This window comes from Phytophthora sojae (assembly GCF_000149755.1).
Source record: "Phytophthora sojae unplaced genomic scaffold PHYSOscaffold_9, whole genome shotgun sequence".
In the NCBI taxonomy this organism is placed as follows: Eukaryota; Oomycota; class Peronosporomycetes; order Peronosporales; family Peronosporaceae; genus Phytophthora; species Phytophthora sojae.
In genome coordinates this window covers 100,818-115,581 of record NW_009258123.1, presented here as the reverse complement: position 1 = coordinate 115,581, position 14,764 = coordinate 100,818, and the positions used below count along the sequence as shown (strand labels likewise).

At 58.0% G+C, this 14,764-nt stretch overlaps 3 protein-coding genes across 3 annotated transcripts; all 3 read right to left on the bottom strand.

Moving 5' to 3' along the window:
* Positions 1 to 5,618: 5,618 nt before the first annotated feature.
* PHYSODRAFT_521757 (hypothetical protein) lies at positions 5,619 to 6,722 on the bottom strand (the record flags this gene model as incomplete). The annotated part of the gene is made up of 2 exons (XM_009535949.1): positions 5,619 to 6,368; positions 6,573 to 6,722. Coding segments are annotated over 2 exons (900 nt in total), but the record flags the coding sequence as incomplete, so codon positions are not given.
* A 2,990-nt stretch (positions 6,723 to 9,712) lies between these two features.
* PHYSODRAFT_338199 (hypothetical protein) lies at positions 9,713 to 11,210 on the bottom strand (the record flags this gene model as incomplete). Its single annotated transcript, XM_009535948.1, has 4 exons — positions 9,713 to 10,132; positions 10,188 to 10,712; positions 10,738 to 11,064; positions 11,145 to 11,210. The coding sequence occupies 4 exons, from the start codon at positions 11,208 to 11,210 to the stop codon at positions 9,713 to 9,715; spliced, it is 1,338 nt and encodes a 445-aa protein (XP_009534243.1).
* Positions 11,211 to 12,491: 1,281 nt separating this feature from the next.
* PHYSODRAFT_338198 (hypothetical protein) lies at positions 12,492 to 12,923 on the bottom strand (the record flags this gene model as incomplete). The annotated part of the gene is made up of 1 exon (XM_009535947.1): positions 12,492 to 12,923. The coding sequence occupies one exon, from the start codon at positions 12,921 to 12,923 to the stop codon at positions 12,492 to 12,494; it is 432 nt and encodes a 143-aa protein (XP_009534242.1).
* Between the last annotated feature and the right edge of the window lie 1,841 nt (positions 12,924 to 14,764).

The following is a 14,764-nucleotide window of genomic DNA, read 5'->3' as shown; positions in this document are numbered from 1 at the left end:
ACGAGTCAAAGAAACCGACTGTTCGTTTGCTCAGCTACTTCAAGCCGGCTTGACGAACTTCGTTGACTTGGATAAGTCACTGGCGTTGGTCACACCCCGGACACGAGGGTCACCAACTACTCGTTTGGACCCGCATCTGCTCTACGCACGCCTACCGCGGTCCTACCGAGGCTTCGTTATGTCGTTTGACGGGTCTGCGAAGACCGAGAAGAACGGTGGATACGGCAGCTGCTCGTGGATACTATGGAAGCTACCAGAGTGGACAGTAGTGCTTGTTGCGAGCGCTTACCTCGAGAACACCACGGTTAACCTCGCTGAGTACACCGGGATGAACAACGGCGTCTCTGCTGCATTACAGCATGGAGCCGACGATCTAGTTGTCGTTGGCGACTCGAGGCTCGCGATCCAGCAAGCCCTAGGGGTGATAGCCTGTCGGAAGGAGTCATTGCTGCAACAACTCAGCCACCACCAAGAACTCACGGCCAAGCTTCGGTCGGTGAAGTACCTGCATGTGGTGAGAGAGTTTAACGCTGCGGCCGACTCTCTGGCAAGCGAGACTCTCGAGTGCAAGGAGTCTACGGTGGTATCGTCGGACGACCGAGTATTAGAGCTGATGAAGCTGAACCGTATCGCTGAAGTCATCTACGAGGCTGCTGACGGCTGCGTCGTCGAGGACATACCCTCGGCCAACACAGTATGGGCCGTGGTAGTTTCTGCCAAACCTCGTAGCAAGAATTTTTTCGATTTTGTGCGAAGAGAAACCGACCGCAGACGGCAGAACGAGACTGAACCCGGACGCGTAGCTGTGATGACCAGACGTCAAACGAGAGCAAAGGAGAAACACGTCCGGTTTGCAGATGAAGTCTCGGTCACCGATCAGGGAGACGCATTTCACCGAGTAGATGCCAATGGTGTGCCGAACGAGTCTCAGAATGAAGCAGAAGCTTCACCGCTGCGTGCCGAGACGTCACCAGCCCCACCGAACGCAGAAGACATTGACCCGCTGGTAGTACAGGAAGAACGCCGAAGGAGAATCGCCTCCGCTCAAGATGAAGAGTTACGGTGGTCGAATCTGAAGGCAGTGCTCCGGGGAGATGATGCGAAGATTGGATACAGAGCAGCACGAGATGCATGGAAAATGGCGGACCAATTTGTGTTGAGCGAGGACGATGTGCTATATTACACAAGAACGAGCCGTCGTTCAAGTGACGGCGAGCAAGCCGAGTTGAAGATGAGACTCGTGGTGCCCACAACAATGATCCAAGAGGTCCTGCAAAGCTGTCATGACTCACTTGAAGGCGGTCATCAAGGTATTACCCGTAGGCTACATCGAGCGGCGAGAGACTATTACTGGATCGGCCAGTATGCCGATGTGGTGAAACTCGTTAAGGCGTGCCCTGATTGCAGTACAAGTAAGAGCCGACCTCAGTTCCGCGGGTACTCGCCAGGGAACATTCTAGCCGAGAGGTCCTTCCAACTAGTCTCTATGGACTTCGTGATACCGCTACCGAAGAGTCGCCGTGGCAACACGGCTCTCCTGCTGTTCCAATGCTCGTTCACGGGATTCGTGATGGGCAAAGCCATGTCTGACACTACCGCCTTATTCGTTGCGCAAGCTTTTGAGGAGTGTGTCTACCGACGTTTTGGAGCACCGTCCTTGATCCGTCATGACCGAGATCCTCGATTTATGAGCGAGGTCTTCCACGCCTTCGCGGAAATGATGCAGTCTCGGTCGAGAGCGACCCTGATCTACCGCCCGCAGGCCAACGGCCAGCAGGAGAGATCGGTGAAGACGATCATGCAGTCAGTCCGCGTATACGCTGAAGACCCATTGCAGCAGGATTGGGACGAGATCGCCGAAAGACTGATCTTCGCCATCAATAACTCCCGTGATACGACGAGGAAGGAAACTCCATTTTACCTCGTTCATGGGTGGGATGCACAGTCGACGCTCAAGGCAATGTCCTCGTCACTCAAACGAGGCTTCGGTTGTCAAACTGACGCGCTAGCATGGCGCCGAGAGGTCAACCGACAGCAGGAAACGGCCCTGAGGATGGCCAAGGAGTACCAAGCCGCGGAATAGGCTCGGAGAGCTGAAGAGCACAATGCATCACTTGGAAGGAAGGAGAAGGAGCTACGGCAGGCGTCGGCGAGAATAGAACCTCGGTCGACCGAGCATCGAGTTCCCCTGACCATGGTGGAGCTACAGTGACGAGAACGAGGCTTTCTTTGCAGCCTGGGAGCAGAGTGTGGCTGTACATGGAACGGGTTCGACCAGGACTGACCAAGAAACTAGCCCATCGGTGGCACGGACCGTTCCGCGAGAAGAAGAAGGTCGACGAGTTTGCGTATGAGTTGGAATTACCCGACCGAAGTGGATACCGGTTCTACCTGGTGGTGCATGTTTCACGACTCAAGTCAGTGGACGAATTCGAAGGCCGACCGAGGGTTCGTTTGGCTCGTGGGGTCACCGAAGACACTCGTCTTGACTTCGACGAGGAACTACTGCCTGAAGACAGTTTTGAGCCGGACCACCTGGACGGTGAGTATGAAGTCGAGGCTATCCTCGATGACCGGACACCGTTGTCAACGAGCACTCACCGGGCCGTCCGAGAGTTCAAGGTGAAGTGGGTCGGCTATGACGAGCCGACATGGGAACCAGCGTCCAATCTCTCGTGCGGTGGCCTCCTGTACGATTACCTACGCCGGAAGCGAAGCGACCGACGTTTGCAAATGGTCCAGGTGGCCGACGAGGAGTAATTCTGCGCCCCAACGAGGATTGAACTGCTCGCGCGGGCAATCCAGCCCGCGATGTCAGACGAACGAGGCTACTGGAGATGATGATTGAACTGCCTGCGAGGGCTATCCAGCTCGCAGTGACAGACGAAGAAAGTTACTGGAATCTGCATGTTACGTGTTAAGTGAACGAGTCACGATGGAATGGAGATATCGGAATGGAGCCAGGAACAACGGAAGACGCAAGCAAGCCTCGGTCAAACCCTCAACAGACGAAACAAGTGATGATGAAGCAAATGGGAGGGCGACCGAGGCTTCGGACGCAGTGATTGCCATGGAAGTAGCACGAACAAGTGCGCTCGAATTCGTGGTTGAGTATGGAGTTGATGATGAAATGGGTATGCAAGCTGTCGACACCGGATATCCGCAGCAGACCGGGTGTACAGTTGTCAAAATTGGGCTGTCATGCGAAAACATACCCGCAACGGAGCTAGCGTAAGTACGCACGGTCTCCCGCGAATCAAGTCCGGTCTTCAACGAGCATAAGCCCGATCTTCTTGCAGGGAGAAGAGACGAAGCCCGGCTGCCGCAGCTACGAACCAAGCCTCGTTTGAGGCAGCCACAGCGGTCGAGGGCAGAGAAGAAGCTCTGGGAACCGCGACCGAGTATTGAATGCGATGTGCGTTGACGCGAGAAAAGATTACGAAATGGAACGAACAACATGACGTTATTTTGGATTGGGATAGCACATGCAGCGTCACCTAAAGCGCCACGGACCTCGGTCGACATTGGAAAAGAACGTGAACGAAACGGTGAAGCTGGAGCGGGGCCTAACGAGGCTAAATCTCCATCACAGCCTGAGCCAACACGCCCAGACTTGACCCGGCGGCGCTAGAAGCTTCACCCGACTTCTGCGTCTCCTCATCGGGGCTTGGAGAGCGAGAACGACGAGCGTTTGCGAACTCGGCCACCCATGGAACGACCACCATCGAAGTCTACAGAGAAGATTCGACCACGACCGACGACGCCACGGTTTCCCGAGTCGATCCGTTGGGGACAAACAACGGGACGTCGTTGCAAGGGGCGAAAGCCGTGTTGTAGGGGTGGTCTGCCGGCCCTTGGAACCGACAGTTACGCCACGGCTCGCGGGCATTCACGTCCGCCACCTCGGAGGCCCAGTCGTCGGTAGTGGGGACCCACTCCATCACCTCGAACGAGTATTACAGGTACGACGGCTCCAGCAAAACCTCGGTGCGGTGCTGTGGAGGTTGTCCGTCGTACGTAATGGCCCCATTCCACACCTTGTGGAGCATCTGGTCTCGCAAGCGATCTGCACGATAACTGCGCTCTCGGTGGTACTTGGACCACGCTTGTCGAAGCGCTAGGACTTGCACGTTGCGCTGACCGAGGGTGCTGGCGAGGTTGTCGATATACGCCTTGACCGCTTTACCCCTAATCCAGTGGCGACGCTCCCACAAGGCGAAACCAAGGTCGCCCCTCTTGGTGGAGTGGTAGGAGTACCCCTGGAACTGCCGCCATAGGCGAACGAGAAGAGCCCGACCAGTTGCACGACGGGATATAGCCACCGAGGATGGAAAACCCGTCGTATCGATCAAACAAGGCTCGTCTGGGAAACGCTGGCGCAACACTTGGAAGGGGTGAGCAGGATCCGTCCACAAGCCAAACTCCACGATTCCATCCACTGAACTGGGGGCGACCAAGTCGTCCTCGAAGACGAGGGGGACACTGGCGTTTTGGATGAGATGCCAGCATTCCGACGCTCCGGGTGCCGTGAAACGCGGAGGGTAGCAAGACCACTGAGCTTACGCGATCCAGGAGCTACGTCGGAAGCGTCAACCACTGCTGGGGCAATCGACGCAGGTCCAGCCCTCGGTGAAGCTGTCACCGTTGCTGTTACCATCGCCCGAGCGTGAACAGAGGCCGACCGAGTGTGGAGTCGACTCGGGAGTGGCACGGTGGCCGCTTGTGAAGCTACAGGAACCCCGGTCGCGGCAGCCAGAGGAGAAGGAGCCTCCGAAGGAGCGACAGGTTGCGCCACCGAGGTTTCCTCTCTTTCGTCGGGGCCGAACATCTCCAGGAACAACGCTGCGCGGTCCTCGGAAGTCTCGGACTCATGAGGCGACTCACCGCTAGGTGAACGGTCTGGCGGGCCGCCAGAGCCCTCGGTGACCCCAGCAGCCGATTCTCGAGGGGCACGGCCGACGCCGGCTGTACCAGACGAGACTGGCGAAGGAATGGTAGTCGCCGCCGAAGGCGAAACCTCGGATGGAACCTCGATGACAGTACCGGAAGGCTTGGTAGCAGAACCTTGAACACCCTGAGCGCTGGCCGACACCCCCGGAATCTCGCCGGGCTCAAGGTCATCTTGTGAAGTGTCGCTAGGACTCATACCCCCTCCAAACTCCACGTCAGACGATTCCTGCTGCTGGGCTGGGGCTGGCGAGGGAGGCGAGGCGCGACGGGCCAGCCGAGGATACAAGGGGACGTCTGAGTGTTCGTACGGGAGAGGCTGAGACTCCAACCAGCTTGAGCGAGCCGTCGTTGGACGCACCATCGACCGAGGAGGCGGGGAAATCTCTCCTGATGCCGAACGAGGACTAGATGGCGCGGCGGCCGCTGCAGCCCTGGCCCTCAGGTCGACTGACGGTCTGCCGAAGCGTTTGTGAGGAGGAGACTGGGATGCCGTATTCCCGACGGAAGCAGACTCGGTTTGCCGACCCCGCTTGCGCGATGACGACCGGGGAACCAGCAGAAGCGCCCACCGAAGCAGCGAAAGCGGACGTAGCCTCGGTGGACTCAGCCATCGGCACGTCGGTCGTCTTGGACTCCTCTCCCTCCTCTGACGAGGATTCGTCATGGCGTCAACTCTCGACAGTGACCGTCGGTGGGGACAGCCCGAGAAGATTCCAATCAATCTCTGCGGCGGAGATGCCGGCTGAGGCCAGGGCCAAGGTGTCGACGTCGAGTCCGTGTGCGGCCGAGTGCCGACGAAGGATAGAAATCGCTCGCCGCAAGCTGTTGTTCTCGTCCGTCAACGCTTGAATGCGTGCGGGGATGACGTTTGCTCGGTCGCGGTCGGCCAACTGCTTCCGAAGCCTCTCCAACTGAGTGTTGTAGGTAACGAGGCTTGCACTTATACGCTCGTGGAGCTGGGTGTTCCGACGTACAGCAGCGGCCGAATCGGCCTCAGCAACGAGCGTCCGCTTCTCCAACGACTGAGTGACGTCAGCGTGGTGAGCGATGGCCGCGTTCGCTTGCATCAACTGAGCGCTGGCGTTGCTGAGCTGGACGCGCATGTCCTGGACGAGGTCCAGAGCTTGGTCGCACTCGGAGTTGGCCGAGACGAGGAAGTAGTCCGACTTGGTCCGCAGGTTCATCTCTTCAGCGAGTTTATCTTTGGCGTCGGAGAGCTCTGCCTGCAGCCGGTCGTTCTCGCGGCGGAGGGCCACCAGTTCATCAGCCTTCGCAAGAGGGAGACGCGGAGGAGCAACGGCGGCAGCCAGCACCTCACCGACGTTAGTAGCAGCTTGCAGGCTGTGGTCGAGAGCAGCGTTGACTCGAGCTGGAGGTGAACGGGCAACATCCACGACGAGACGAGCGAGTTCCAGCATCTGCTGCTCGCCCAAGACGACCGCTGTCGGAGGAACCTCGGCCGGGCCAGCACCAGCACCGGCGCGACCCCCTACAGCTGCCTCGCCCCCCACCGACGCCCCGCGAGTTTCCAACGTGACCGAAGGCGCGGGAGTTGGCGACGGTGGAGCGCTGGCGCTTGGCGGCGGTGTCGGCGGCGAGTCGGGAGCCTCTTCACTGGGAACTGCCGGCGAGGGAGTCTCGGTCGCCCCAGCAGCAGACTCAGGATTACTTGGAGGAGCCGGTGGAGGGTCAACCGAGGTCCCGGAGGCGGCAGGAATGAGCGTAGGGTCACCTGCAGGCGCGGCCGGGGCTGGGGGCACAGCACCAGCGGCGATAGGGGCGGGGGCACGCGCCGAACGAGCCTGGCGCGCCGGACGACGACCCGAAGTGTCGGTGGCGACATCAACAGCTCCCTGAGATGATCAAGAAAGAGATGGAGTCAACAACGAGGGTCCGAATTACAGTGAGGAGCAGCGGGAGCGATGAACGTACCGGTCCGGAGCACTGGAGAGCCCGAAGAGCAGCGGCAGCCGCGTCGGCGAATGCACGCGACGGAGGAGCCATGGAGTCGAAGAACTGAACACGCCTAGACGCTCACCAGCGTGGGAGGCTCGCGTCGAGGCGGGGGCAGTTGTGGTATTGGAAAGTGGCAGTTTCCAACGTTGTTGACCCGCCAGCCCGACAATCAAGTTCAATCAAGGGGCGATCAAGGCGAGGTCAAGCGAGAGACGGAGATGGCTGCTTCTGATTGGATGATGACATTATCCTCGGTAGAGTGACAGGCAGTGGCCGAAGCCTCGTCGGGGCCTAATAGAACCCCGAACGAGGCTTCATGGTACCCACTTTTAGGTACAGATGCATTTAGTTACGTACTTCGGCCGCACTTATTAGTGTAGCCGCGGTCGTCATTTGATGTGTCCGGAATCGCCTTATTGCGATCGTTCACACTAGATATTTGTATAGGGACATAGGACTCATCATAGGATGGCCAGAACGAGCCCCCCAGGGCCTCAGAAAACTCAGTAATAAAAAGACAGTCTTCCCCCAAAGCCAACAAGGGTCAAGTCCGACTTCGGTAAGTGTAGCTAGCTTATTGTAGTGCCTGGACACACTCGGCTGCGTGTCGATGCCTGTCGGGGAGCTTATCGTGCATTGACCGAGAGTTTCCTTGGCAGCGCCAAGAGTTGGCGTGGCCGGAGAGGCAGGAACGGTATTAGAGTATCGTTCGGTATATATTTGTGGGATTAGAGTATCCCTGAGTGTATTAGTCTACCTACCGAGGTTTTACCTTGGTCCCCCTGTATAAGGCCTAACACGCCGGTACCCTTCCTTTCTGAGGGACTGCAGTGGGGTTGCGCGAAAGCGCTACATAGTATCCTAGCCTTAGCTCGTGGCTAGTGGTACAGGTTTTTGGGTTAACCGAAGCCAATCTAAGGTGCACAGAGGCGCTTGAAACCGACCCGGTGTAAGGGATCGTTCCTGGTCTTCAGGTTTTGATCCAATAAGCGCTTACCTTTGCGGGTTAGCGTGTTGTTGGTGTCTCTAATACCTTTTGGTAGAGGAGGATTTTAGTGGAATTACCACACCACAGCCGAATACAATTTCGTGGTGCACTACAAGCCCGGCAAGAACAACATCCTAGCCGACGCGCTGTCCCGCCGACCAGACTACGACCTACGACGACTAGTCGGTCAGCAACTTGCTGACGACGATGACGAAGATGAAGGCTGCGCATGTTGCATCGCTCTGGGTATCAACGCTACGGTTACAACTCCAGTCCTGCCACTGCGCCAGCAGATTGCTGATGCGTACGGACACGATCCTTTCTACGCCAACATCATTGCGCACCTCCGTACTCCGAGTGCAGAGTTATTGAAGAAGCTGACACGCCCTACGCGCAGTCACATCGAGCGATACCAGCTCGATGGCCCATTGCTGACATACACAATGGACGCCTTCGATCCTCCGCGCGTCGTCATCCCCGCCGATGACGACCTTCGTGCTCGTCTCGTCCACGAGTATCATGACGCTCCAGTGGGTGGCCACTTAGGCCGCGAGAAGACGTTCGCGGCGATCTCGAGGGACTTATATTGGCCTCGGATGTACAAGTGGATTCGCAAATGGGTTCGGACTTGCGAGACTTGCCAGCGCGCCAAGCGAGCTCCATCATGACAAGCTCCGCTGCGCCCGTTGCCTATCGCCACGGAAACGTGGCGATCTGTCAGCATGGACTTCGTATTCGGCCTTCCATCGGACGACCACGGCCGCACGGGCGCCCTTGTCATCGTCGATCGCTTCAGCAAGATGGTCTGTCTTGCTCCTGTCGAAGCCCAAGTGACATCTGAGGCGACTGCGTCCCTGTTCCTCGACCTCGTATTCCGGCATCATGGCCTGCCGGAATCCATCGTCTCTGACCGCGACCCTCGCTTCGCATCGACCTTCTGGGATCGATTGTTCGAACTGCTTGGCACGCGCTTGTTGATGTCGACGGCAGCTCATCCTGAAACGGATGGGCAAACGGAGCGCTTCAATCGAGTCGTTGAAGATGTCCTTCGCAGCTACGCCACGTCGTTTCCGTCGTGGAGTACGTTCCTGCCGCTCGCTGAGTTCGCTATCAACAACGCAGTCCATGCGTCGACAGGTTTGACGCCGTTCTTATCAACAACGCGCGGCAATTGCGCGTTCCAGCGACGCTCGCCTTCGTCCGGCTCCGCGCGCTCCACTCTTGGTGGGGGTGGAATGGATGCAGTGCCGAACCGCCCGGCACTAGTGTCGAGTGCAGCCGAGCCGCGAGGGAATAGCAGCAGCACTGTGGCGTCAGTTCCACCGGTAACAGAACCAGTGGGCGCGGAAATACCGGTTACGGCAACGGATGCCATGTGTGGAATTGCATCAAGGACGCGTTCGAAGGCTAGAAGATCGACCGACACTGCGCCCGCATCTGACCCTGCCGGGTCACCGGTGGCCAACTTCGCCCCACGCGAAGCTGATTCGCCGATCGACTCCGCAGCGGTATCGGAGTTCATGCTGCGTCGTCAAGCCATCACGAGATTCGTGCGTGATGCGCTGCAGTCTGCTGTGGACAAGCAGAAAGAGTACGCAGACCAGCGAGGCCGGAAGAACACGAGCTTCTTCCGCAAAAGAGACCGAGTCCTGCTGTCAACCACCGGAATCCAATCGACAGCAATTACAAACCTTGGCGCGAACAAGCTGGCGCCAAGATACATCGGTCCATTCAAGGTTATCAAAATGCTGGGAGACGGCTACACGCTAGACATACCGACTGCTATGCGTCTCCACCCGACGTTCTACGTCGGGCGCCTCAAACCGTATCTTCCTGCTGTTGTCCCCGACTCCCGTCCTCAGTGCCGCGGGCGGGCTTGTAGTCCGATCCCCCATGACGTCGACGCTGACGCCAGCTTAGCCCAAGTCCCTGACGCTCATGCGCAGACTGTTCCGCCTGCGGTGCCCCGAATGCAGCCCTCTCCAAACGACGGAGGCGCTCCACCAGCGCGAGTCGATCACGCTGAGACTCTTCCGCCACTGCCTCGGCCGCGCTCGCCCGAGTGCGAGCGCTCTCCGCAAGGTTCTGCGCGTCCAGCGCGTCGTTCCGGACCTGCTCCGCCTCGGCTATCATTATCCGGTACTGCTCGATCGTCACCCGCGGCACAGACGCAGCAGGATCCGAGCGCGCAAGTAGCTGATGAGTTGACGTGGCCGACGAAACCGACGAAACCGGCGGCTGTTCGAGTCGAAGGGTCGCGCGCGACGTTTCGCCCCCCCATGTTTCGCCCTACCGTCGCGATGGTCCACCCCCGCTGATTAACGCAGCTGGCGATCAGCGCTGGATTACCGAGCGAATCGTAGACCATGACGTCCGCCGGAGTCGCGCGGAAGGTCCTCGCGATAGTGATGCGCCGTCGAAGCCGAAGAGAAGCCACGCGCGTACCCCTGAGAAGCACTATCGCGTCCGCTGACTGGGATATTCGCCAGCGGAGGATACGTGGGAGCCACGTAGTCGCCTGCTGCAGGATATCCCGGATGTTGTGCGCGAGTATGAGGCCACACTCGCGCTGGCGAAGACGAACGATGACGCGCTGGAGAACCGCGTCCTCGCGAGCGACTGCGCTCGCGTGCCCCAGCCGAAGGCCACCCTCGATCACGACTGCGGCTGCGACGAAACTCCGGCGAAGGGTCGCGGCGGTTTCGGCCGCGACTATCATGACGATCACGGCTTCGAGAGCGCTCACGTCCACGGTGTAGGCGCGCTTGCTCCAGCTCCGAGCGCGAGCGCTCGTAACGATCGATCCAGCGCCGCTCGTCTTCCGAAAGAGGCCAAGTCCGCACCTGGTTCTCCCATTGATCCCGCGTCGGCCGATCACAGGTCGCTGCGCAGTTCTCGCAACCTTCGACAAGATGAACGTAGCAGAGGCGCCACTCGCGCTCTGCCATGCAGCAAATGCTCTCCCGAAGATCCGTCATGGAGTGCTCGCCTCGCCGCTCCTCCCGCGCTTCGAGCCACGACGCGAACGGACGCCCTTCGCGTCGACTCGCGTTCCAGTGACGAATGAAGGCGCACCACGAACACTGGAGAGCGTCGTGCGTGTAGGCGTGGCTGGTCCCCTTGTTCTTCACTGCGCGGTACCGTGTGAAGTACTGCTTCATCGTGCCGATCTATTCCGGTTCTTCGGCTCCTTGGAGGCTGTAGAGCTCGCAGGCTTGAGCTCGTGGTCCATCGCGTGGGGCGCCGACACGAGCGACGGCGCCGGGTTCAGCGTCGGCCGCCCGCCGTCTCCGTCGCTTGAGCTCGACATCGCCATCGTCGCTCGGCGCGCGTTGCCGAGTGTTGCCGTCGGATCTTTCGCCGTTGTGAAGAGTGTATTCTCGAGAGTTCTGTGCCCGCGCTTAACCCACCGGCGACCGTTATCCCGATTTTGCTGGGATAAGAAAAATCTCGGGGGAAAGTGCCGTTTCAAGCCATACGGGCGTGGCGACCTTTCGAGATCCCGCTGACTTGGTTCTGGCCAATCAAATTGCTTCGCGGATTTCGTGCGCGGTAGGTCGATTCGCGCGCGCGAACTCGTTCGCGCCTTGATTGGGTATCATGCGTGGTTTTACGTTTGAAAGTGCAACGTGAGCGCTACATTTTAGCGCTTCAACCTAATGTAAATTTCTGAAAAATAGCGAGGGGTGCACCCCGGATTATCATCGCCAGTAATGTGGCCATACAGCCTCTGTATTTGGCGCTCACAGGCTCATACCTATTGGTGCATGTTTGCAAGTCTCGACTAAGGCCCCATGTGGTATGGGCTTGTCTTGGGTTGGCGTCGTACTGTGGACAATGCTGCCCATACTTTCACGAAGTACTTTACGCGTGAGCAGATGGGGAAGAAGATCATACCTTTTCCTAGACGCATGGCGTTTATGAGGCGCTGAGAGCTTGTAGATGTGATCACCGGGAATTTGCTAGGCACATACGCAGCGCGGATGGTCTTAAGCTTCTTGTATTGACCAGGCAAATACTACATTTGGTTGTGTTGGAGGTGGTGGGTATCCCATCGTACCGCCGCTGATGTTGGCGGCTAACGTAGAGATCCAGAGATGGATCCGCCCACGGTGCTTCTTCCGGTCTATGGCGTTGGACACACCCGGGCAAAACTGTTGTGCCAGCAGCTCTGCTAGAGACCACACGAAAATAATAACATGACGTTGAGGATTTACATATCTCGCCGCTTATCTATAAAGAAGACTCGATCTGAAGACAATGGAAACAAATTTTATTTCGGTTTGGTGTGAGCTAATGGAGCAGCGTTGATTGTGGCCAGGTGGTTATGTGTATTGACTTTTGTATGGTCAACCTTGTCAACGTTGCTTCGCCGACTTGGCAACATTGACACGCCTGTCTTGATTTGAATACAGTGATTGTCATGAGGAGATATTGATATGTTTGACTAGGTTTTGTATGGACTTTATGTCGTTATTAACTCCGATATGACAACATTGAGATGTTTGTCTTGGTTTCAGTATAGATCATGCAAACAAGTGGGTATATTGTTCTGTCACTCCGAAAATCTAAATATTAGCTCAAAATGGCACGAAACTCATTCGATCGCCAGCATGTTGCGCTGATAGCGAATCGACATGGCGTCTTCGTCGGGCGGACGGGGCACGGGGTCATGAAGTTCGAGTCGGCCTAGTTGGGGGCCACGGATATCGCGTCCGTGCCAGGCTAGTCGAGGGCCACAAGAGTACCGGTCATACTGGAACGGGAGCATTGAGTACATTGGGGCTTGCTCAAAACCGTGTGTATGGCCGTCCGAGTGGGGATGCGGGCATATTGACCATTTCGAACTTGTTGGGGGCGCCAGCATGGCGACGGCGCCGGTCATATCGTAGGTCACATCCATGGCGTCCATGCTGGCGTCCCGGATGACATTGACTGTGATGGCGGAGACGGCCATGATGGGGTCCTGGGGCACGGCGTCCGGGTCGAGAATGTCGGCGGCCTCGGGCGTGGCGTCGGATTCGGGCATGGCGGCGGCCTCGGGCAACAGGCATGGCGGGGGGGGGGGGGGGGGTCGAGCATGTCGGTGGCCTCGGGCATGACGTTGGCGGGGGCGTAGGGCATGGCGGTGTGTGACGAAGCGCCCGTGCTCTTTGCTCAGGTTGCTAAACCGCTCGACCGAGGTCTTCGCTCAGCCCTTGCACCACTTGACTCAGCCCTGCTTAGTGCTGAAAGAGTTCCGCTCAGCTCCTTCCACTGAGCGAACACTCCCACTCCGCTTCGCTAGGCTTAGCCGCTTGAACGCTTGGCTCAGCTCCGACTCGGGTCGGGTGAGGCGTGTGTTCCTCACTCTGCGATCCCCTTGGCGGTTCTTTTGATCACGGCTACGCTGAGGGCCCAGACTCGCGTCGGCCACACCAGCTGCTGTCGATGTTGAAGGTCTCCGGAGGTGTTCCCAGACGAAACTCGCTCCCCACTTGGCGAGTCCCAGTCCGCACGTGTCCACAGCCCGAAATGCCCCGGGTTTTCCTTAATGAACACAACACCACACACAATATAGCCTCCACTTCCTCTCTTTGGTTCCGGCTCAGAACCACAACACCCCTTCTTTCCCGGTCGGCCTGGGTCTGGGCCGAGTTCGCCTTTATTTCTCTGAACCTGGGCGAGGCTCGTACCAGCTTCTCCTTTCTTCTCTTCGAGTCAAGCAACGACCCGGTCTGGAGTTAGTGACTCGGTTTGAGCCTAGTTCGAATCCAAGGCACTCACACACACCCTGGGACTACCCGCGCACCAGGTCCACAATGAACCGATACTAATAATCACACAATGCACCGGGGCACGCCAATGTCCCCAAGCACACAATACAATTACCCTGCCTAAACCTCAGAATGGATCACCTTCCACCCGAAAATATGAAATACACCCTAAGATGTAACAGTAATATGAAATAACCGTACTGTCGTCGCACCGAAGCACTCTGACAACGTTGATATGTTAGCTTGAATTGTGTGGATGATCGCCAAGACACCTTCTGGCCAAAGACCTCCACCACTTGCGTCCGTCGGGGCAAAACGAACTCTGTTTAACTGTTTACACATGCACAAACTAGGACTCACTAAGTGGGGGCTCAATATCCACACTGACTGGCTGCGCGAAGAGCATCGGCTGTATGCTTACCGGGCGCCCTTGAAGATCCGCCCGATATCCTTGGTCTTGGCCAATGCGGCGGCTCCACGTCGGCGGGCGTCGTCTTGGAGCCGCTGGAGGCCGTTGAGATCCGCTTGAAGTGTCCGCGATCTTGGGCGGTCGCACCCAATGTAGGCTGGCTCATGGCTGATTCACCGGATGAGTGTACTCGCCGGTGCCACCAACTTCGCCGTCAGTACCACTGTCTGGACTTAAGTTCAGCGACTCTTCACCCGGCACTTCAACTGGACTCCGACAACTCCACTCAGGCCCATGCCACTCCGCTCGGCTTCTCGACTTGAGCAAAGACTTCAAACATCGCATTCGAGGCCGGGCTTGGACTCCACGTCACCCCGCTCAGACCTTCGATCCTCGCCCAGCTTGTCGACTTGGGTGAAAGCTCCATGACCACAGTAAAAGCTGGGCCGGGCTCGGCACGACCTCGCTCGGACGCCTGCTCCTCGACTCATCTCGGCATCTTGGACGACGGCTCCACAACCGCTGGGGAGGTTGAGTTCAAACTCCACCCGGCTCCGCTCAGCTCCTCGACCTGAGCGGGGACTCCGGTCATCACACTCGAGGCTCAGCTCAAACTCCGCGTAGCTTCTCTCTGCTTCCTGGACTCAGCTCAGACTTGGGATACCCAACACCAGACATCTCGGGTCTCAGACAATCTTCGCTCAA